Source organism: Strigops habroptila, chromosome Z (assembly GCF_004027225.2).
Source record: "Strigops habroptila isolate Jane chromosome Z, bStrHab1.2.pri, whole genome shotgun sequence".
In the NCBI taxonomy this organism is placed as follows: Eukaryota; Metazoa; Chordata; class Aves; order Psittaciformes; family Psittacidae; genus Strigops; species Strigops habroptila.
The window spans coordinates 92,957,671-92,981,537 of NC_044302.2; the positions used below are offsets into that span (position 1 = coordinate 92,957,671).

At 43.8% G+C, this 23,867-nt stretch overlaps 2 protein-coding genes across 9 annotated transcripts in view; one reads left to right on the top strand and one right to left on the bottom strand.

The window, feature by feature from the left end:
- Positions 1–18,889, bottom strand: part of TPGS2 (tubulin polyglutamylase complex subunit 2) — a 26,003-nt gene extending 7,114 nt beyond the window's left edge. For 2 of the 5 annotated variants that reach the window (XM_030511636.1, XM_030511639.1), the window contains exons 1-4: positions 18,626–18,887; positions 14,170–14,249; positions 4,651–4,738; positions 1,446–1,595 (exon numbers count right to left, since the gene is read on the bottom strand). In XM_030511636.1, coding sequence (XP_030367496.1) covers positions 1,446–1,595; positions 4,651–4,738; positions 14,170–14,249; positions 18,626–18,698 — 391 coding nt within the window. In that variant the 5' untranslated portion in view covers positions 18,699–18,887. Of the gene's footprint in view, positions 1–1,445; positions 1,596–4,650; positions 4,739–14,169; positions 14,250–17,291; positions 17,442–18,625 lie in introns of those variants that run through there. The other 3 variants (XR_003995010.1, XM_030511637.1, XM_030511638.1) reach the window with 3 other exon arrangements.
- Positions 18,890–18,968: 79 nt separating this feature from the next.
- Positions 18,969–23,867, top strand: part of KIAA1328 (KIAA1328 ortholog) — a 173,677-nt gene continuing 168,778 nt past the window's right edge. For 2 of the 4 annotated variants that reach the window (XM_030511642.1, XM_030511644.2), the window contains exons 1-2: positions 18,969–19,035; positions 22,742–22,777. In XM_030511642.1, the coding sequence (XP_030367502.1) occupies positions 18,984–19,035; positions 22,742–22,777 (88 nt within the window). In that variant the 5' untranslated portion in view covers positions 18,969–18,983. The other 2 variants (XM_030511643.1, XM_030511641.1) reach the window with 2 other exon arrangements.

Below are 23,867 nucleotides of genomic sequence, written 5' to 3' on the forward strand. Positions count from 1 at the left end.
AAACTGAGAAAAATTTTAATCTCCGTTAGGAAAACAAACCAGAGTCAAAATCAGTTGTCTGAAAAAAGATATCAAGCTGCTCTCTAGTCCTTCCCTGGCATAAAGAGAGATCAGCTCCCGAGAGGTGTTTGTCTACTGTTTTCTTACAGTTCTCCAGTGTCAGAGATACCACAATCTCCAGATAGGCAACCCAAATCCATTGTTATCAATTAGATGTTTTCCTCAGGTGGATCCTAAATCTTCCTTGCAGGTGAAGTCGATTCTTTCTGTTCTATCCACCATCCCTTTCTTGCCCTACTTTATTCTTTTCTAAGGAGGACAGGGAGAACAGTTTATTCTTTTTCCCTTGACAGAAGTCTTTGATGAACTTGGAAACAAATACATTTCTTCATACATTCCAGTGTGACATCAGTGTCCTTCTCAACAGCCACATGGTCTGACTCATAGTCAACTCGTGACCCACAAGCACCACAGAGCATTTCTACAGGACCATTCTGGGATTGTGTTGCTGCAAGTTCTTGCAGAACATAATTTTGAATTTTACAGCTGCTTGGGACATAAGAGCTGTACTCACCAGAAGAATTTTCCATGGAAGTCAGGATAAGAACTCTTGTGGGGATGTAACTTTTTCTCAGTGTACCTTACAAGTGCATTAGTGGAAGTTTGAGTGGCTAAATGGAAGCAGAATTTGTCCCATTTCATTACAATGGCTAGAAGATCAGGACTGCAGCCAAGCTGGAATGTGCAAAAAGAATCTTCCAGCTGTATTTAGCAGCTACAAGAGCTATAGAGATTCAGAGACAAGACTTAAATCAAATAGCTATTTTTTAAGGAGTCAGCATGACACCTGACTCTGTTCTTATCTGCTTTATTCTTCCAGTCTTGTTAGACTGTAACAGCTCTGAGAAAAGGAGTGGGCTTTTCTTTTTCTTTTTCTCTCCAAACTGCAGCATGCCCAGCATTTTTAGGCAGTCTGGAAACACACATTTTCCAGTGTCACCTCACACTTACACGTATTTAGCAGAGTTACTTTTCCAATTCCAAACAGCACATCTAGCTGTCTTTTCACTACCAAGACACAAACTGTTATCTTTTGTTCATGTAACACTACAAGAACACAAAGACTTTAGAAGCTGAATCACTGGAGGAAGCCTTAGTTAAAAAAAAAAATAGGGAAAAGGCAGAATAGGAGGCTTCCAGGCTGTTAAAAAGAGGATGCAAGTAATGCTGGCAACTGGCAGCATTAAAAATCCCCATGAGATTCTCAGCATACAGGCCTACCTCTCGAGGCTGTAGGGGACTGATAGGACATGTAGTAGATCCGGCTCAGGAGACAAAGAAAACCCCATCTACTTGGAGTGACCTTTGCTGTTGCTATATCCATGTGCTATATCCTAACATCATCTTAACAGAGCAAAAGAGATGAGACAGAGAACATCTTCTACCTGTTAACAGGACCTTACCTTCCTCGCCTGTGTCATCTTCCAGGTCAGCAAGAGTTGGTGCATTAGGCAGAGTGTACATAGAGGAACCTCCAAGCCGACATAGCTTCGAGACACTATTAATCACCATGGAGCCCAGGGGCATTGGTGTATCTGCAATAAGACTGACCGTTAATCACATACAGTGTCAGGAGTTACTTTCTTTTCTTCCACACATCAACTCAACCTCTTCTAAAACACAGAGAGGGAGAAGAGATGGGTATATCCAGCAGGCCTGGACGCCTAACCACGGCAGGCTCCAGAAGAGCAAATATTAAGCATTTTCAAACATAGAATCACACAGGTGATGTGACACCATCTCAGAGCTGTGCAGGTACGAGAATTACGCTGCTGGCTAAACCTGTGCTGCAGCTGTTAACCCAGTCTTGTGAAACTGGCTATTAAAAATCCTGCTAGCTACAACCACCTCCTCAAAACCCCTTTCCCTGCTGATGTCCTTCCTACCAGAAACCACCCCATCTGTTCACAGCTTATTGGGCAGCTCATCCTCTTCCGCCCCATATACCTCCTCAGGGTGCATTCTCTTGGTTCCCACTCCAACACAGGGTTTTATCCGTGTCGTCAACATGTGGGTGTTCCTGAATGAATGCTTGAAGACTTGTCACTTGTCTGTCCTGAGGATCAGTACTGTTACCAGACATCAAGCACCCTGTTTGGCCATGTGCCAGTGTGAAAAGCCTCAGTAGGCACTACTGGATGCTTGCTTAAACAAGGCAGGCATGTGAGCTGCGTTGGGCTTTCTGCAGTTGTGTGCCCTGAAAACAAGACTCTTCAGAGTCACAACACACTAAATCCCGCTTGAAATATGATGGCATTAAGTGCAGGTGCTACAGCCCTGACGTCAACTTGTTTCTGAAATGAAATTCCACTTCCTGAGGAAAACCCCTGTATTTCACACCCATTTGTGGAAGTCAGCAGCGTCCACAGCCTAATTTGACAAACTCACGTGAAGGCAACAAGAGCCAGGACAATAGGAGCAGGTCTCCAGAGGAGAGTGAATGAACTGCCTAGCTCTTGCCAAACAAGGATGGACAATAAAGCTTGATCCTCTTCTTACTTCCACCACGGACTCCAAAAATTGAGTGCACCCTCAGCAAGTTTGCTGACGACACCAAGCTGTGTGGTTCGGTTGATACGCTGGAGGGAAGGGATGCCATCCAGAGGGACCTGGACATGCTTGTGAGGTGGGCCGATGCCAACCTTATGAAGTTTAACCAAGCCAAGTGTAAGGTCCTACACCTGGGTCGGGGCAATCCCAGGCACTGCTACAGGTTGGGCGGAGAAGAGATTCAGAGCAGCCCTGCAGAGAAGGACTTGGGGGTGTTGGTTGATGAGGAGCTTAACATGAGCCGGCTTCAGCGTGCGCTTGCAGCCCAGAAACCCAACCGTATCCTGGGCTGCACCAAAAGAAGCGTGACCAGCAGGTCGAAGGAGGTGATCCTGCCCCTCTACTCTGCTCTTGTGAGACCCCACTTGGAGTACTGCGTACAGTTCTGGTGTCCTCAACATAAAAAGGACATGGAGCTGTTGGAGCAAGTCCAGAGGAGGACCATGAGGATGATAAGAGGGCTGGAGCACCTCCCGTATGAAGACAGGCTGAGAGAGTTGGGGCTGTTCAGCCTGGAGAAGAGAAGCTGCATGGAGACCTCAGAGCAGCCTTCCAGTGTCTGAAAGAAGTCTATAAGGATGCTGGGGAGGGACTCTTCATTAGGGACTGTAGTGGTAGGACAAGGGGTGATGGGTTCAAACTTTAACAGGGGAAGTTTAGATTAGATATAAGGAAGAAGTTCTTTAGAGTGAGGGTGGTGAAGCACTGGAATGGGTTGCCCAAGGAAGTCGTGGATGCTCCATCCTTGGCGGTGTTCAAGGCCAGGTTGGACAGAGCCTTAGGCCGCATGGTTTAGTGCAAGGATGTGCCTGCCCAGAGCAGGGAGGTTGGAACTAGATGATCTTAAGGTCCTTTCCAACCCAAACCATTCCATGATTCTATGATTCTATGATTCTATGACCTGAGCTGGTGGAAAGCAGAATCATGCTCCAGCATGTATATATAGTTTTTAATGAGAAAGAGGCATTATCAAAGGGTAACTCTTCCTACTGCTTTATGATAGGATAATGTGCTAGAGCTGTTTCTCTCTCCAAGAACTACAGAGGCAGTGTAGGTACGAGATTTAAACTACATTCCAGTCTGAGTGTCAACAGATGGCCACTGTATTATAGAATGGCATTTATGTCAGGAAGATTTGTTTGGTTTCTAACCAGTGTTCACTGTACATGTTGGAGCAAATCCAGAGGAGGGCCACGAGGATGATAAGAGGGCTGGAGCACCTCCTGTATGAAGACAGGCTGAGAAAGTTGGGGCTGTTCAGCCTGGAGAAGAGAAGCTGCGTGGAGACCTCAGAGCAGCCTTCCAGTATCTGAAGGGGGCCTATAAGGATGCTGGGGAGGGACTCTTCATTAGGGACTGTAGTGGTAGGACAAGGGGTAATGGCTTGAAACTTAAACAGGGGAAGTTTAGATTAGATATAAGGAAGAAGTTCTTTAGAGTGAGGGTGGTGAAGCACTGGAACGGGTTGCCCAAGGAAGCTGTGGATGCTCCATCCCTGGCGGTGTTCAAGGCCAGGTTGGACAGAGCCTTGGGCCACACGGTTTAGTGTGAGGTGTCCCTGCCCATGGCAGGGAGTTGGAACTAGATGATCTTAAGGTCCTTTCCAGCCATAACTATTCTATGATTCTATGATTCTATGTCTCTTCTGTGGAAGTCCAGCATATGTAAGCAATAGGCTTCCTGTTGCACCAGGAAGGGACCTCTGATGTGCACGCATATTTTTTTCCTCACATCCTAGTATAGTCTACTATCCCATACAGGACTACACTCACTTATTAATTCAGAGGTCGGTTTTCTGTAGTCACTGATGAAGCTGCCTAGCAGAAATAAACTACTTTTTTTTTTTGGAAGTTAAGGAATGGTGCTATTTTATTCATTCAAAATTACTTGCTGCATGTGCTTTTGCTCAGACTAATGCAGGAAGCAGGCAGATGTTTACTGACTGTTCAGAAAGTAAGTTCGAAATTAAAGAGATTCTGCAAAGGAAAGACTGGCTGCAATGAAATGAGGGTATTAGTGCAGACAAATACATGGACTTACCATCTGTCTTCACACTCCAGGTCATCTGAAAGCCATCGGTCATCAGATAAAAGTTCTTTAAATCCTCTGGCAACAAGCAGGAGTTTTTCTGCAAATAACAATCAAAATGTCATGGAAAGATGCAGAATGTGCCCCAAACCCAAAGAACAACTGAATGATGAATCACATCATAGAATCATCGAATCACAGTATACCAGGTTGGAAGGGATCTCAAGGATCATCTGGTCCAACCTTGGCAAAAGCACAGTGTAGACCCTGTCCAGCTGAATATTAAAAGTGTCCTGTGTTGGGGAATCCACCACTTCCCTGGGGAGATTATTCCAATGGCTGAATGTTCTCATTGTGAACAATTTTCCTTATGTCCAGTTGGAATCTCCCCAGGAGTAACTTGTGCCCATTATCCCTTGTTTTTTCCACATGACTCCTTGTAAAAAGGGAGTCTCCATCTTCTTTGTAACCACACTGAAGTAACCCTGAGGGGCCCATAATTCGATGGATCCTCCTTTAAGCTCTTTCGGTGGATGGGGATGACATTCTCCTTCTTCCAGTCTTCTGGGACGTGCCCTATATCCACAACTTCTCATAAGATTATGGAGAGTGGCCTTGCAAACAACATCAGCCAGCTCTCTTAATACCCCTGAGGGGATATTGTCAGGAACCATTGACTAGCAGGGGTCAAGCTCCTGTAACAGTTCACGAACCAACTCTTCCTTCACTGATGCTGGGTCTGTGTTTGCGTCAACCTGGATTTTTGTTCCCAAGGCCTGGATCCCAAAAGTGCTGGTAAAGACAGAGGGGAAGAAAGTGAACCTCTGCCTTTTCAGTGCTATTGGTGACTTATTCCCCTCTCCTGCTTTACAGTGGGCCAATATTTTCCTTCTGTTTCTGCTTGTTGTTCACACACCTGAAGAACTCTTTCTTGTAGTTTTGACATCTCTGGCCAATTGAAATTCGAGCTGAGCTTTTGCTTTTCTAACTGTGTCTCTGCACACCCTGGCAATGCCCTTGAATTCTCAACAGGTACTCATCTGCTTTTCCATCTCTGGTATGCTTATCTTCTGTGTTTCAGCAGACTCAGAAGTTTGCAGTTAAGACAAGGAGGCCTCTTGCTCCGTCTACTTTCCTTACTTTTAAATGTGATGAACTGGTTTTGTGCTTCCAGGAGAGTGTTGTTGAAAATCTCACAGCACTTCCTAGCTCCTTTATCCTCCATGGAAGCTTCCACTGGAATCCCTCACAACAGAGCTCTGGGCAAGCTGAAGTTTACTGTTGTAAAATCTAAAACCTTTGCCTTAGTACTAAACTTCAGTGTTCTCAGCCAGATCCCAAACTCCACAATACAGTGATCCCTGCAGCCAAGGCCATCACTAACTGAGATATTACAAAGCAGGTTGTCTTGGTTTGTGAGTAGCAGCAAGTTCAGCAGTGCCTCATTCCTAGTTTGTCATCTGTCATTCCTGGTTTGACCAATGTCATCAAACATTTGAATGAAGAAGCAGTCCTTTACACAGTCCAGGAACTTGAGATGGATGACATGTGAGCCACATTATTTTTCTTCCAGCAAATGTCTGGGTAGTTGAAGTCCCCTACAAGAACCAGGCTCTGTTGACCTGAAGCTTGCTTAAGTGACCCAAATATTGCTTCATTGGCCTTATTGTCTTGGTTTGGAGGTCAATAGCAGATGCCTACTGTAAGATGCCCCTTGGAGAAAACCACTCTGATCTTGACCCAGAGGCATTTGACAGGGCTTCCACAATCGCCATAGCTGACTACTATACATTTGAGGTACAGAAATATTTGCCACCAAATGTTTTGCTCAACTCCAAGATGACTCAAATTAGCTCAAACATCTCATTCTAAAACCTTGAGAGAAAACCGTATTTCTTGGGTCTTTGCTACTGTAGTAACAAAGATTACTTTGGAAAATTTCACAATGAGCAGTCAGTCATCTCAAGATTATTACCAGATTGTTCCCTGATAATAATTTCATATGTTATATGAGATAACATATCCTTTGACACTAACAGCCACTCCAAGATCACATATACAGGAACAATTGGCTTTTTCATATATATGGCTTAGAAAAGTAGAATTTCACTTAAGTGAAATCAGACTAAAACCATCTGTTCCACTAAACCATGTATAATATTAGCACAAGGACTCTCTTCTTCTGAGGGATTTCTGTTAAAAGAAGGTGAGAGAAGCATAGGCTCAATACTTGTAATCAAGCAGGTTTTTGATGTTTCACTTAACAAACAGCACGTGTGCAAATACACACAGAGTCAATCTCACAAAACTGCTCGTCTGGCTTCATCCCACTGAACTTCAGTGCTTGACTGGGACTCCTAAGCCTGCTTCCTCTGAGCTAACAGTGAAAGAAGCAATCCCTGTGAGCTGGTGAAAGTGCTACTAAGAACCAGGACCTCTTCTCGTATACCTATCTTGGTTGTGGAAGGAGCCTTTAAGCGACAAATATGAGGAAGGAATTCCAGAAGCTACATTTTACAGGGAAAATGGAGAAGTAATATGAGGCTTGCAACATAGCATGTCTGATAATTCTAGAACTTCTGTGACAGCCTTTTCTAAAAAAAGGTTTATTTCTTTCATTCAGGCAGTTTTAAAGACATCCTGTTGGACATGGCCTGCATTTTGTGCAGAGTTTGACACTCGAAACGAGAAAAGATAGAATTACAGACTTTAAGAACATCTACAGGTCAGTAGTGCTGTCCCTCATACAGGCTTATGCTGTCACAGATCAAGATGTTGTTCAGGTAGGTATTCACAGCCTGGCCTCAGGGGCGTGGGTGGCTTTTGAAGCAGTTACAGAATTGCTTTGGAGAAAGCAGAGCAATCAGATGTTAATGGCTTTCCAATATTGTGCCTCTGCTGGGACAACTTCCCCACAGCTACTAGAAAACATAACATTCAAAGTCTCATACAATAAAGGAAGAATATTCTGGTAACCAGTAGCTAAGGAAAAGAAACATGCACATGCTGTTCATGTAGATTTATTTCACTAGGGACATTAATTTGCAATATCTAAAGAGATATTGATCAGATTCTTCTCCATGTCTGCAACTTGTACATGTCCCGTTATCTGCCCTAATGTTGCCCCAATGCATCTATCAGTGGGAGCTACTTGCCAGCTGTGCACCCAGATGCAGTGCTGGCCTTTGGTCACCAGTGACTGGCACAAGCAAGGGAAGGTGCTGGCCTCCTCCTGCCCACATCCCTTCCCTCCCCTAGGACCAGGGCAGCCCTTCTGCCTGTTAAAGCTTTATTGTCAGCCACTTTCTTTGAGTTCTTACAGTCCCTGTCCCCTAAGCTGTGGTGTATCTGCTGTGCACAACTCTCTAACACACCCACAACCTTTACTCCTGCATGTTTACTTTCTAAGCATATCCATTTATGTCAGTAGACTGCTACTGACAAGTCCCAGATATTAATGGCTTTGCAGCTTGCAATAGGCCAGGTCACTTGACTTAACCCATCAGCAGCCTGGTTGCTAGCACAGTGCTTTTCTAAGCCAGGTAGGGAAAATCTTCAGAGGCAACAGCTATTAAAGCAGGGAATCTGACACTGTAGAAACTTTGTATTAAGGAGAATTTATTGTCCTTTGATAAGAGCTTGCTGATGCCTGAGGCCCTGGTGGTAAGATTCAGGAGATCACTAAGCCACGTGTACATATCTGGAGTTCTTCAAATGCCTTTAACAAATACACCTTCTTCTGTGGGTTCTTCTCAGTCCTAAATATTTACAATTTCATGCTGCGCTTTCACCACTTCCAGTTTCAAACTGTTGCTGTAAGCACAATGACTAGGGTTAAAACTATGAAGAAAAAAAATATGACAGACCTCAGAAGGCCTGTCACAGTCTCAGAGGCGTACAAATGTTTACACAGCACTTTCAGTCCATTTCAAGCCCCCCCAGTTTTAACTAATCTACCCCAGCAGTAAAAACACATAAGCAAACAGCTCTCTTGACTTCAGTAGCTGTTCTCCATCCATTGGGATGACAAAATCTGCGTTTTTAAAACTTCCACTGGAGTATCCGGTTAACTACTACTACAAACTGGGCACAGCCCAATTTAACAAACACAGCTGATTAAGACATGGAAAAATCGCATCTGAACAGGCCTTCTGCTCTGAACCTCCCTTTCTGGGTGGCAAGATTAACATGTGTCTCCAAACGGCTGTGCTCGCTGTGCTCACTTTATTTTAGGATTCACCTAACCATGTCACTTTGCACGACTTTCCAAATGATGGTGCAAAATGCATGGGTGGAAAACACTGTACGAGAGCACATCTGAGGTCTATAGGAAAAGACCTCTCTATAGAAAGCTTCACTAATAACCATCTCACAGAAAGGATTCATTGATCTGTTATGTTATGCTCAGTCACATGACCCTATGATGTTAAAACCGTGATCTTGTGACAGCAGAGTCACAGAAACAAGCCACTAGTAGATATTAAAAATGGCTTCTCAAGCTCTGTACTCCTCCAGCTCAACTGGTAGTTTCCAGGGTTGTGAGCTCCAGCTCCATAAAACACAATATTCCTAATAACCTGCCAGAAGTGGCTTAACCACAGACCTGGCAAGCAGCTGTTTTCACTACAGTCATCTGGTTACACTCATCAGCTCATAAAACAAAATATCCCGAGTGCCCAATATGGCGTGTGAGGTCTATTTCTTTTGTTTATTGTCATAATATCCCCAAATATTATGTCTCCCAAGTCTCCCAAGAAAGCACAGTCCATTGAGGATAGAGAAGAGTATTAGAACCAGGGTACTTTTGCTGCCAAGACCTCATCAGCACTGAATCCAGAGCTGAAACACTGACATATGGCAATTCACTTAAAGCACTGTTGAAACAAGGCTTCCCAAGCAAATATCCTAAAGAAATGAACAACAATCAAAGCATATAGCTTGAAAGAGACTTCTTTTAAAAACTTAATGAGTTTTATCCAACTTCTGGGGAGAGACGGAAGGGATTTATGTGACTCTCAGGGCTTCCAAGTACTAGAGCACATCAGCAGCCTCCTTTCTCTCTTCCTAATGTTTCATGACTGCCCTAGCTGCCAGTGAATGCAAACGTTAATTTTTTTAACATTCTGAGATGTTTTTGTTGCAGCTTTTATAAATCTGATTGGGGAGGCTCCCAGGAGATCATCATGGTTTGATTTCCTGCCCTTAAATGGAGGACAGGGCTGGGGCAGACCTGTCCCCTGCAGTAGAGAACAGGATTTGGCAATTCTCTTGAGGATAGTGTTGTGTAGCCCCACAGGAGAGGAACACTGTGTCAGAAGCATTATCTACTTCCCAAAAGTCCTCCAGCCTCTCCCCCATTACAGGGCTTGAAGAAATATACCTTTCCTCATGCACTGGTTCTGCTGGATCCACTTCCCCACTCTCTCATGGTCAGGGCCACAAAGGCAGGCTCAAGATGGGCAGATCCTGCGCTTCTGGGGATCAGGGATGGAAGGCTTACCTAGTGCTGAGGGAGGACATTACAAGGACGATGGCAAGGACCCTTGTGGATGTGCAAACGTTTGGGTCAAAAAGAGATATGGTAGAAGCAACGAGGAAGACTTCTAGAACAGCCACAAACAACCCCCACAGTTCACACTGAGATTTGCATGCAGAGAGAGTTTCCAAATTGTTTGGCAGCCTAAGACAGTCCACAATAGGAAAGCACCAGACTGCTTGAGAGCTTTTTAATGGTTTTATTACAGAAAAATAAATCTTCATGCACAAAGTGCCTAAGGAGAAATAACAAATTTCCCTTGTAGAGTTGTAGATCATCAAAGCTCCAGCAACATGATGGGCAGGGATTGCTTACAGCCAGCCAGGGGCAGTTCAGACACTGCTAACAAGCTAATTAGAAGAACAGGCAAAATGACCCCCTTCATTTTCCTTGGCCTGCTGTGGTGGTGAGCACTGCGGTGCTCCAGCTCCCCTCAACACAATGCAATTTTCTGATTTTGAAAATCAAAACAATGATATGAGCAACTTATTTCTCTTCTGGTTGAGGCAAAAAAGAAAATGTGGTTCAGTCACAGCAGATACCAGAATGCCTCCTATCACTATTCTAGTGTAACACCTACTTTTAAAAACCACACATTGAAGGGAGTAAGGCAGTTGGCAGCTTAATTTTAGGAGTGGGAATGGGTTCATAAGACATTGTTATTAGCACTGGTGTTCCAGTGACGTGGAAACTCTGTCTCTACTCCTCCTTCTGTTGCTTGTCTTACTTTCTTGAGGAAAACATATTGTCTTGATAGGTCTAAGTATCTCAAAAGATGAAAAAATTATCTGTTTTTATTTAAATATTTTGAACTGCTTTGAAGTTTTGGGGAAGTGATGCTACCCATGTATATATGTAACAATTATATACCTTACATATCTTAGCGAGTGTGCTGATTTCCAATAAAATATTGAGGATTGATTTCAAGTTTGCTTTCTTGAACAGCTCCTTCTGGCTCTACAGAAAGCCTTAGAAAAAAATCTTTTCAGCTCTCCTACTGTCTTACTGCACTGTCTCCTGTCACGAAGCTCACTTTCCTCTGCAAAGCCTCATAGCAGCTAACGGACATTCAGCAAGCTGATCTAGGATTTTAAAACTTCCATCACAGCATCCAGTTAAATACTAGCACAAAGCACGCACAGCCCAATTTAACAAGTACAGCTGATAGAGGCAAAAAAGTTGCACATTGCCAGTATTATTAGAACATGATTTTAATCATAGAATCATAGAATGGTTAGGGTTCAAAAGGACCTTAAGATTTATAATTTAAAGAAATGTTGACTTTCTTTTAGGAGTTCCTGAATACCAAATATTTTCTCTCAGCAGACATACTGTTCCATTTCAAAACTGAAATAGGACTGGAAAAGTTGCTTCTAGAAAAAAAACCAAAAAACCAAAACATACAGCTTTTATTTGGTAAGTGCCAATGAAACGACTTTTCCCTCCATCATACAAAAACCCTTGCATATACTTTCATAACCAAAACCGTAGAGGTGAGTTACAAATATAGGCTGTGACAAGATCCTGTTATAATCTCAGCTACAGAGAAACGATTATGTGCATAAGTATTGCCACCTAGTGGCTACGAAAAAACGCAGTGATAAAAGTGAATGCTGGATACACTTAAGCTTGTATTCAAACTCAAGCAGGATGAGTTTGAGGAAAAGTGAGGTACAAGGTTATCCTGGACGGACCTTGTGAGGTGCTGAGTGCTTTGCCCTTAATCATCATTGCAGGACATACTCCAATTGCATGGACTGTGTTAGATATCAGACTTCACCTCCAAAGCTCAAGAAAAAAAATAGGAAAAAAGAGTTACCTTTTAATTCAAGAAGTAGATCTCAGGTTTTGTCAATACAACTGGAACCAAAAGCAAAGAAATAGATTGCAAAGTCCTTCACCATCAGCAGTCTGCTCAAATGTATCTACTGAATTTTCAGCATTTACTTCCATAATGAACTTAGTGCATCACTGCTGGGTTGGGGATGGAGCTGAAGTTTTGGGTTGACATCTTTGGAGCAAAGTGCTTTGGCTACAGAATTTTAAAGTTTGGCTTTACAAGAATAGCTCAATTTTGAAACAAGCCCAATTTAGTTTGGAGGAGTAGGAGCACCTGAATATGAGAGCAGTACTATGCTCAGGAGAAGCAGTCCTCTCCACTTAACAGAAGAATGAGCAAATGTCATTCTGCTGCCACCAGGCCTGAGCTGGCTCACAGTCAGAGGCCTCAGACTTTCCAGCCCAGTTAACCCAACACCTGAACAACAGCTACAGGAGATCAGGAATAAATTCACATGAACCTGAAAAACCGGACAGTTCTGCCTGAGCACAGTTGCTGGCTACTGTACAAGTTTCAGTAAATACCATAGGTTTACATCACATACATTCTGACCTGGGTTTATAAATTCTTGATAAATATCACTAACTGGGATAGGGTGTTACCAAAACTAGTGCAAGATTCTTTGCTACTGTTTAAGAAAAACTGTAAAGGGCAAGGTGTCATCAAAGGGGAAGTTATTTCAGGCAGTAGTAACATGTGCAGCCCGTGAGAGCATGTGCGCTAGGGCATAGCCAGGGTTGGAGCAGGAGGAGGATGATTCACTTATCTCCATCCTCTGCCATGCAAAGGCCAGTCAGCTTTACTGTCTCTTCACTACATCTGAGTGACAACTGTCTCTTCACTACGTCTGAGTGACACCTTGAAAGTAGTCATTCCACTGTGCTGGTTTCAGCTGGGATAGAGTTAATTTTATTCCTAATAGCTTGTACAGTGCTTTTGCCTGAGAACAATGTTAACAACACACCCATGTTTTAGTTGTTGCTAAGTAGCACTTACTCTGATCAAGGACTTTTCAGTCTCTCACGCTCTGCCAGTGAGGAGGGGCGTAAGAAGCCCAGAGGGAGCAGACCCGAACTAGCCAAACGGGTATTCCATTTCACAGCTTGCACTGTTCAACATTTGGCTGTTGTGTTTTGTTTTGGGTTTTTTGTGGGGGAAACAGGGGGGGGTGTATGTGTATGTCTAGGGGGAGCAGGGTTTATTCCTTCCTCTGTCTCTTTATTTCCTTAAAAAAAATAATTATTATTACTATTCTTATTATTATCATTGTTGTTGTATTATTATATTTTACTTTTATTTCAATTATTAAACTGTTCTTACCTCAACCCACAGGTTTTTACCTTTTTTCCGATTATCCTCCCAGTCTCACTGGGGAGGAAAGGGAGTGAGTGAGCAGCTGCATAGTACTTAGTTGCCAGCTGGGGTTAAACCACAACATCTGCCATGGTCATGGGATTGATAAGCATATGTATATTCAAAAAAGGAACCAAAAATGCCACCTGTGCCCAGCAGAGTCACAGAGTAGTATTCAGGAGCCCTCTGGACAGCTAACGCGGAGCGAAGGTAGCATGTGCCCTTCACAGTCTCCTAGAACAGGCAATGGGACATGCTTTGGCCAAAAGATTGTGTTGTTTAGATGAAGAGGAGATGGAAGAAGGGGCTATGAGAAATGGAGGTGAATAGCTGAGACTGAAAAGAGAAATAGATAACTGGAACAAACTGAGTGGCTCAGTGGTATTTTCCAGCTTGAGGACTTTACCTTTAATGGCCATGAATAATGAAGAGCGTCTCCATTTTGTTTGAAAGAGAATAAGAAAATGGTTTCAGACTTGAGTCAGAACAATGTTTGTTCTCCACTGAGTCACCACTGTTGCTGCCTACTACAGTTATGTCATTTCTTTTTAGAGTTGTCATTCTGAATATACCCACACTGCAGATGTTTCTCTAACAGATCAGGTGCATGCAATAGCCTAAAAGACAGAGTAATATCTGATTAAAACAAACAACCAACATCTTTTTAGGTTCCACTGTGCCTCAAACTTGGTGGCAGGCTGTCTCATATTAAAACAATGGGCAGCCATTGCATTTGACATTCTCCATGGGCTGCTGTACATTCAGACAGACCTTACTGCAGAATTACCACAAAAATACTCACTTGCTCCCATGAAATGATTGTGTGGCGTTCAGCTGGCTCCTTTTCCACAAACTTCACCTCGGCAACTCCTGGAGAAGTCTCTAAAAGGAAAAGAGGAGCATGTTTGCAGCTGGCACTGTGAGCCAGACAATTTTGCAAGTTATTGTGACTGACAGCTGAGGAAAAGGCATTAATGACTGCAAGCATTGTGCTGGTGACTGAGCAGTCACTTTCTTTTGTCTGTAACTGTACTCAGCATGTCTTGGCATAAGGATGCCTAGGGCTGCACAAGATGTTATCCTTTGATGTTTTTTATAGACATACATACACACACACATACACATACTTTGTATTCAAGGCGTGATCTTTTGTAGAGCTTTCAAGGGAGAATAAACCATGGGTTCCTAGGAAACTGTGAAACTTCTTCTTTGTAAGCATGCCCTGTGGTTTCAGTTGGGTAGGATATTCTCAGTTTGACACAAGATGTTGCAGAAGTGTTGCTGTGCATTGCTAACAACCGTATTCCACAAAGATGGCACACTTCAGCGCTGGATTCAGTGGGTCTGAACAGACGCAGAGTCTGATCCTGCTGAAGGGATCTGCGTGAGCAAACATCAGCTCATGCAGATCTCAGCTGGACACATGTGAATTTGTTATGAGCACCAAGCTCATAATTTATAAAAATCATCTGAATATTTTATGGGAAAGAATGATACGTAAATGCAAGATACTAATCTACATGGTGCTATCCTTGCGGCTGTGTGTGGCAGAACAGTCTACCTTGCACTTATTATTTTATAATGTTTTACTTCATCTAAAGCCAACTGAAAGAGTTCCCACTGACTTCATTCACTTTGGATCAGGTCCAGAAAGACTACTAACTTGTTGTGGGAACTGCAAGCCCAGCACACAGGGCCGCAGTGGAATAGAAGTGATCACTATACAGGGCTTTCAAGATCAGCTCTGCTGTGAAAGTATTGGCTCCCAAAGCAGTCACATGTATTAAAACTGCTTTCTGGTAAAACATACACAGTGCACTAGACAGGAAAGGCAGGCACTAGAGAGCTTTGGTTTGTTTTTTATCTTTAGTGCTGGGCTTTCAATTCTAGCAGTAGCGTTGTCCTGCTGGGTTGTCTGTTCTGCTGGTGGAAGAGCAGCACTCAGTTTCAGGAAGTCTAAACTTCAGTTAATTGGAAGTACTGATTGGTATGCTGTCAGATAATCTAAAAGACAAAACATGGCACTAGAAACCAAACTCCAAGTTAAAGACAGAAAAAAAGAAAAAGAAGAAAAAGAAAAATCACAGTAGGTCACCTAGGTAATCTGTCTGCCCAAGGGTTGTCCCAACATACAGAAGATTCTGATGTTTGGCCAAGTTTTACTTCCAATAGGTGGGTGCAAGGCAGGGGGATCTGCCTCTTGCTCAAATATAAGCCATCCATGTGTATTCTGCTTCTAAAGAAGTGTGTGGAATCAATGATCTAACTGGTCTCTTCCATCTAAGCTATGCAAGCTAATCATAACAACAGAGTAATTGTTATTTCTGTGATCAAAGAAAACAGAAGGGACGTTTAATTGATCATGCACAACAGCTTGGCTGGGATGATGGAAAATTATGTATTGTATCAGTCAAAGAAGATGTCTAGGAATGAGAATGAGAAAACTGTGACTTCTAAAGAGGCCTGATCCAAATCCAAGATCAAAAGAAAGAGAAATTCAGTCTTAAAAGCTTGAATGTTATATTGAAAATATCCTGTGGGTAAACTGATGACCATCATTAACAGATGTGCGTAGGTATGGATGAGAGCTCCATTAAACATTAATGAGGAAAATAAGCCTGCCATGAGTTGCTTTTTTTCCAGATGGAAGAAATAAAGAAGTCACCTAGGTTAGACAAAAGGATAAAGCTTAACTGGTTCAGGTGACTCCTCCCTATATTCTGAATCAAGATCACAGTAAACTCTGTGCTACTTTTAGGACATTTCATATGGAAGGTTCCAAAAATGCTCTGCAGTATTAATTACAAAGAGTCAATGTAATGGTGTGCCACAAAGCTGAAGCAGAAAGCATCACAGCATTATCAGTCCTTACAGTACTGCTAATACTGCCTCTACGTTGGATAAACTCGCAGCATCTTTCAAAAATGTGTGAACAGTTACATTCTTATCTAATAGAGACTGTAAATAGTGAAGCATGGTCCTGCTCTGGGCAGCCCAGAACAGCTAACACCTCCCATTCAGATTTAGTTGTGAGCAATCAACCTTTCTGAAATTTGCTGTTACTCATAGAACATCAGCAAAATTAATCCTACTGGCAATGGGAAAGATGCCTCTCTTTTCTCCTCAAATTATAACCTCCATAATGCTTGTAAGAAAACTACACTTTGTAGGGCCTTTCACAGGGACTAGAAGTTAAAAAGAACAAAACAACCTCCTCCCCCCACAACCTCATATATAGAATTTGTTTAGAGGAGGGTTTTTGAAATGGTGCCATGAACATTTGTTCATAAAGGTACTGGAAAATTGGGCCTCAAGCTCCCATATACCATACATGCAAAATCTTCTTGCTTAAGAGGAGTATGTTGAGTTTCATTACATAGTCATTTCTATCTCCTGAGAAAAAAAAAAGTTCCACAACAGAGTTAAAAGTTTATTACTGTTTTTATGTTATGGCAGGCAGAAAAGTATCTACTGGCTTCATGAGACTTCCCAAAAGAAGATTTAAAATAAGATAGTTTCTAGTGCTGCAAACTACCGAGTAAGGCATCTTTCTGAATGAAATACCCTTTGTAATTTGAAAGAAACAAACACTGAACAGATGGGCAATGCTTCCCAATTAGCTCAGTAATTCTAATTAATAGGTTGGTACAATTTACATGCTTTGGACTACTTCACTGGGAAAAAACGCACAAAATTCCCAGAGGAAGTGAATAGACAGAGAAAAGAACCAGAGTAAAGCATCACTGCAATGGACTGGAACGTGCATTGCTATATTGCACAATACAAGTGATCAGAGACACAGACAGAAAGCCAAAGAAAAACCAAACACAAACCAGGGAACACCTTTCATATGAAAGGGATGCTACAGGAGTTTCAGAGCCCAGCTGGCATTGCCAAGCCTTCTGGTGTAAATAACACACCTACCCAAAACAGTTTATTTGGCAACATTACTTTTAGACATAGATAACATCATGTCAGATTGCATACTTCTGAGCCTGGGTGGTGAAAATGTGGGCAAGGCTAGTAACTTTTCAAAAAGAGCTACTTCAAAGACGAATGTGCCATGATGGTTGATCATTAGTAGTTTCACCTTTTCAGTGCTCTCACAGAGTACAATGATAACGTTATCCTGACCTCCTAGCAGGAAAACAAGAAAACCCAAACAAAATCCCCCCAAAAGCCCAAAAGTAAGTCAGTAAGAGAACGCTGAACAGAGATTGAGGATGAAATCCTGTCCTCACTGAAGCCTACAGCAAGAATTTTACCCTGATCTTTTAATGTTGTCTGAGCAGCTATCTAAAAACACGTGCAACTGGCGATACCCTTTGGCTGCCAAACGAAACTCACTGTCCTGCAATACAGCAGCTGAGTGAGGACATTACAGCAGTCACTTCTGGCTTTACAATTCATAGGAAGAAGTTCTGGAACTGCGATTTGTAATGCTGTCATACCCTACACTGGGATTGGCATAGACGTATTGCTTTCCAGCCATACAAACGTGACAGTTCTGTGCCCCAAGCTGCTGACAGATGAAAGGTCTGATGCTAAAATCCTTTACACGTGCAAATCCTTTCACCAGCTCGTGTGATTCTACTGCCACGAGCAAAGTTTTGTCTGAGCAGCTTTCCTTTAGGTGTTGAACGCCTTGCACTCCAGCTGAACTTCAAAGCGAACCGCAGGGATGCAAGAAGCCTCTTGATCTGAGCAAAACTCGGAGACAGCAAGCAGAGCATGTTGTGGAGAAAGTGCCATGGTATGGGAATAGCTGCAGAGTGACTATTTACGGGGAGCTGATCCTGAGCAGATTCACACATTAATCTATCAAAGCAGTGCACCAGGCTGAACTCCATTCCATTAGGCGCGTTACCTGCTGACCATACACTGCAACAGAGACTAAGAATTACGCATGATTTTGAATAAAACACCACTTTGATTTCTCTCACACTGCAGAGCTCTCAAGCAGAGAGACTCAGGGTTTCTGCTGCTGATTCAAACGCTGGAAACAGGGAGAGTGTGTGTGTTTGTGATCCCGGAGAGGGGGACCTCGCCATCCCTGTGACCAGGGTTCCGCCGGCGGGCGCCCAGCCCTCACACCCCGCGGCTCTCGGCCGCAGCCCGGGGCGGGGACCTCGGGATCATGGCGGGGCGGCGCTGAGGGAGGCGCCCTTCCCGCCCTCAGGCGGTATCCATGACAACCAAGTGACCACCGCACCTCGCCCCCGGCCTACCCCAGGCCGCTCCCGCACGCCGCCACTCACCCAGTATCCGTGTGACCCCCAGGGTGAGCTTGTCCAGGTAGGGCTTGATGGTGGCGGACGGCTTCTCCTCCATCCTCCCGGATGGTCCCGGCTGCCCTCACCGCCAACTCCCCGACACGCAGGGACACCGATGCGGGGGGTGTGTGTGTGCGGCGAGGAACGCGTTTTGCCCTTCCTCGCACCCCGTAGCCGCGCCGGGGCTCCGCGGCGCACGGGAAGCTGTAGTCCTGTCAGCTCAGCTTAATGGCGGGCGAAACCCGCCAGTAGGACTACAACTCCCGGCATGCCCCGCTCCCCCGGCACGGGCAGCCAATGGGGGGGTAACGGGGGGCACTCTGGGAGTGGCGGTTGTTTCAAGATGGCGGAGGCGGCGGCCGGGCCGGGCGGCGGTGTTTACTGGAGTCGGGACAGTATCCTTCTGCGGGCCGGGGCCGTGTGGGGCGGAGCGGGAGGCAGTGTGGTAGCGGGGAACCCTGTGAGCTGTGTGGGGCAGGCGACGGGGGTGTCTGCGTTGGGGCTTTGGTGTGGAAGAGGCTGTGGGGAGGGTGGGGTGTTGTGGCTGTGGTACTGGGGGTTTGGGGGATCCCCTTGTGAGAGTGCGGAGCTCGGGCCGTGGAGAGGGGCTGGGGGTGTGCCTGTGTGGAGGGAGTGGAGGGTTATGTGGGATTTAAAAGCAAAGGTGGCCTCCAAAAGGAGGGAAGGTTGGGTGTTCACTGCCTCTGTGACCTAGCTATAAAGTCCTGGGGGAGGTATATATGTAGGAAATGAGAGAATTGGGCTCAGCTCGCGGAAACTTGCAGGGGGGTTAACAAAGAGAAACTGAGGCTGGAGACTGAACAGGCAGCAAGCAAAAGATGTGTCTTTTGTGACGGGTGTCAAAGCTTGACTGTAAGCATGACATTTAGGGTGACTCTGTGAGGGACATGAAGGCTGGAGGATTCCATCTGATCTAGTTGAAGATGTTCCTGCTCATTCCAGAGGGGTTGGGCTACGTGACCTGTGAAGGTCTCTTCCAACCCAAATTATTCTATGAATCTATGATTCTGCCTGTGAGGGACAAGTGGGTGGTTGTGGTGGCTTCGTCTGCGGAAGACATGCAAGCTCCAGTTGTGGGAGACTGAGTGGAGTTGGACACATAGATGGAGTAGGTGGTGGTTTGGTGGTGTTGGGGATTCAGCCTGTAAAAGCCTGGCTATAGAAATGTGTTTGCATTGTTCAGAGAACCAGGAGGGGTTGACATTGATGTTTGGGATCATGTGGCTGAGTTAGAGGCTCAGCTACTTGAAGACATTAGGGTGGTGGACTTGGCCAGGCTAATGGTTGGACTTGATGATCTTAAAGGTCTTTTCCAACCTAAGTGAATCTAATGGGTGGGACTGGCAGGCTTGCGAGTCGAGATAAGGACAGGGAGAGATCACTCACCAGTTACTATCACAGGCAAAACAGGTTCAACTTGGGGAAATTAGTTTAATTTATTACTGATCAAGTCAGAATAGGAAAATGAGAAGTAAACCCAAATCTTAAAAACACCTTCCCGTCACCCATCCCTTCTTCCCAGGCTTAACTTTACTCCAGATTTCTCTACCTCCTCCCCCTGGGTGGCGCAGGGGGATGAGAAATGGGGGTCCTGCTCAGTTCATCACTCATTGTCTCTGCTGCTTCTTCCTTCTCAGGAGAGAACTCCTCACACTCTTCCCCTGCTCCGGCGTGGGGTCACTCCCATAGGAGGCGGTCCTCCATTAACTTCTCCAATGTGAGTCCTTCCCATGGCTGCAGTTCTTCATGAACTGTTCCAGTGTGCGTCCCTTCAATGGGGTGCAGCCCTTCAGGAACGGACTGCTCCAGTGTGGGTCCCTTCCACGGGGTCACAGCTCCTGCAGCAAACCTGCTCCAGCACGGGCTCCTCTCTCCATGGGCCACAGGTCCTGCCAGGAGCCTGCTCCAGTGCTGGCTGCCCATGGGGTCACAGCCTCCTTCAGGCATCCCCCTGCTCCAGTGTGGGTTTTCTCCACAGGCTGCAGGTGCTCTACCATGGACCTCCATGTGCTGCAGGTGGATATCTGCTGCACCATTAACTTCATGGGCTGCAGGTGGGTCTCTGCTCTACCATGGACCTCCATGAGCTGCAGGGGCACAGCCTGCCTTGCCATGGTCTGCACCACGGGCTGCAAAGGAATCTCTGCTCCAGTGTCTGGAGCCTCTCCTCCGTTCCTTCGTCACTGACCTTGGTGTCTGCAGGGCTGTCGCTCTCACGTATTCTCACTCTATCCAGTTGCTGTTGCACAGCAACTTTTTAGCAGTCTTAGACCATGTTGTCTAGAGGTGCCACCACCATTGCTGATGGGCTTGGCTTTGGCCAGCAACAGGTCTGTCTTGGAGCTGGCTGACCTTGGCTCCATCGGACACAGGGGAAGCTTCTAGCAGCTTCTCACAGAAACCATGCCTCTGGCTCCCCTGCTATCAAAATATTGGTGTGCAAACTCAATACAGTTGTTTAGGACTGTTTTCCTATAGCCTTATGTTGACAAACTGGTTAACCATATGTCAGTTGAGAATGCAATCACCTGTGCTGAAGTTTGTTGTTTCCTGTAGTAGCACGAGTTGAAGATAGTCTCCCCAGTGTCCTGGAGATGGCTGTTGCAATTGTGCTCTTGGAGCTATTTGGGCTGGGCTGTGATCCAGACTTAGATTTTTGATTTACCTTGGTGTTTTTGGAAAGAGGGAGCACAGTGCTTTACTTTCAGAGTTCATTCAGCTTCTTCAGCTAGTTCATGGCATGATGAAAACGAAAGTGCTTTTGGCATTTGTAGAAAGAGAGATGATTGCCAGTGGTACTAAGTGAACATATTCTCAAACTAGTGTGAGACTGATAATTGTTTACAAGTGATAAAGTGGATGAATAAGGTCACAAGTGAGCGTGTGATCAGCCCTTCCATTGTGCCAAGATAGTGGGTATTGATTGAGTTTGAAGTTGCTGTCGCAGAAGGAAATATCTAGGCTGCTGCCAATTTTCTCCACCATGTGGTAATTTATTAAATCAAGTTTTTGAGATTGTACTATCAAAATCAGATTTTAGTTAAGGCAAGTATTTGTTTAGGTTAATTGAAATATTTCCACAATTTGACTTTTCTTGCATGAAGACAACTACAAAACCTTAAATACATTTAACTGTAAAGAGTACAGGAATTAGGTAATTGAGTTAACTGGCCAACCTTAGAAGGCTGAGGAAAGTAAAGGTGTGTAAAAATAGTGGAGCAGAATTTTGTGCCCTATCCTTTTGTTTTCCACTTTAGTATAACGTTAGTTACTTATGTGGGAATAAAAATCTTTATGTTCAGCTAAATGAAACTGTTGCTTTAAGGAAAATGCTGTAGTTTACACCCTTCCCTGAATTGTGTCGAGTCCTTCTTTTAGTGACTTCTGGGAGGCGAGGATTCAAATTCAGTGACTGTTAACAGCACAAATAATATGGTGCCCAGTCCTTTGTGATTTTTTTTTTTTATGTGTTTTCTAAAGTCAAGTAATTTAACAGTTAAAGCTCTGGGTTATTTGGAAGTTCCTGAAACTTGGTAAAGACAAACAGTCCTCAGGCTTTCATCTGTTATTCATCATGTGATAGTCAGATGAGAATGACCAACTTCCTTTGAAACCTTTTGCATTTTCCTCATTTATGTTTCTTAGAATATATTGTACGAAATGTATTTCAATGCAGTGTGAATATACACTATTTCAGAATTTGTCTTCCTACATGTCAAGAGGTTCCTCATATAATGATAACCTGCTTAATTTAAATAAATATTATTACTTCATTATCTTAGTAATTGCACTTGTAACTGGGGTGGTCCCTGGGATATTTTGTGAAGGTGACCTCTAAAATTACCTTTACAGAGTGAAAGTTAATGCACAGTGAAGAAAGAGTAATGCTTTTTGTTTTAGCAATTTGTGTGTTGTTTGTTTTTTCTAGTCAAGTTTTATTTGCTTTTGGTGCTCCAAATGCCAGTTTGGTTTCTTACCAACAGCCTTTTAAAATTAAGCCAAAATACTTACTTTTCTAGTTCTGTTTAAAGGGCCAAGCTTGCTCTCTTTGTTTACTACCTTTAACAAAGCCACATGCAGTTTCTGATGGAAAACAGCCAGTGGTATCTGTTTCAGGTATGACCTTCTAATCATTGTAAACAAAGGGTTTTTCCTGGGAACGCTAAACTTTGCAATGTCTTTTCAGGTACCTGGTTTGTGTATCCAAGTGTTTAAAGTACAGAGAGTACCTTGGAGTCATCACAAGTTGTAACGGGACATACAGGACTGTAGTAGAGGATTTATACTCTGCTGCTTAGATAAGCATGCAGTATAAGATGAGCAGTTTGAGGGGAGTTGTTTCTATTGCAGGTACATCATAGTTTTATCCAATCTATAAAGTAAGCTGAATTTTTAATGTGGTCTCCAAAGAATGTTGAAGCATTGGAGATGTTCGGGTCTTTTGTAGATTTTGAAGAGGTCAATTAAAATGAAGTTTTATTGTGTAAAAAGAAATTTTATTTTATTTTATTTTTACTTTGTTCTCTTGACCTTGATTTACTGAGTGCATGCTTACGCACATCTCTGGGGAAAAGATGAGTGTTATTAGTCCCTCTTAGGAATTTTCTAACTGTTTTCAAACACAGCTTTTACAGTTACACCAGGTTCTGAAAAATATCTGGGATGATTAGTAAAATCGTGTATGTGTCCCGAGTATGTCTAGCAATTATAAATTTTAAGGAATTCAGCTCTCTAGGTTTGGAGTAGCATGTTTACTCTTCAAAATTACTGGTCAAACAGCTGTATTAAAAAAATCTCTGCCTGTGTTTTGTAGCTATCATAGTTCAAGTCAGGCAATGTCAGATTGTTGTGCTCAGTCCTGCAAAGAAAGCAGTGATACTAAATGATGGAAATGGATTCATTCTGGGAGATATTCTTTCACTTCCATGGAAGAGAATTTCAGAAACGTTCTTGTCCCTTGTGTGTGAGCATGGGGATGTTAAAGCCTATAAGCAGAACCTCAAGTTCATCCTTCTGCATCTTAAACACAGGTTTTAGCACTGAAGGTCAGTCAGAGACAACATGTGTGTTTCAGAATTTGCTTCAATGTTCATGTGGCTGAGTGCACTTCAGTGCTGTGCTCATATATTCATCTTAATGAAATCTTGTGTGGAGTGAAAGGCTGGGGAGAACTGCAAATATATACCTGAAATGCTCATTCTTTTCA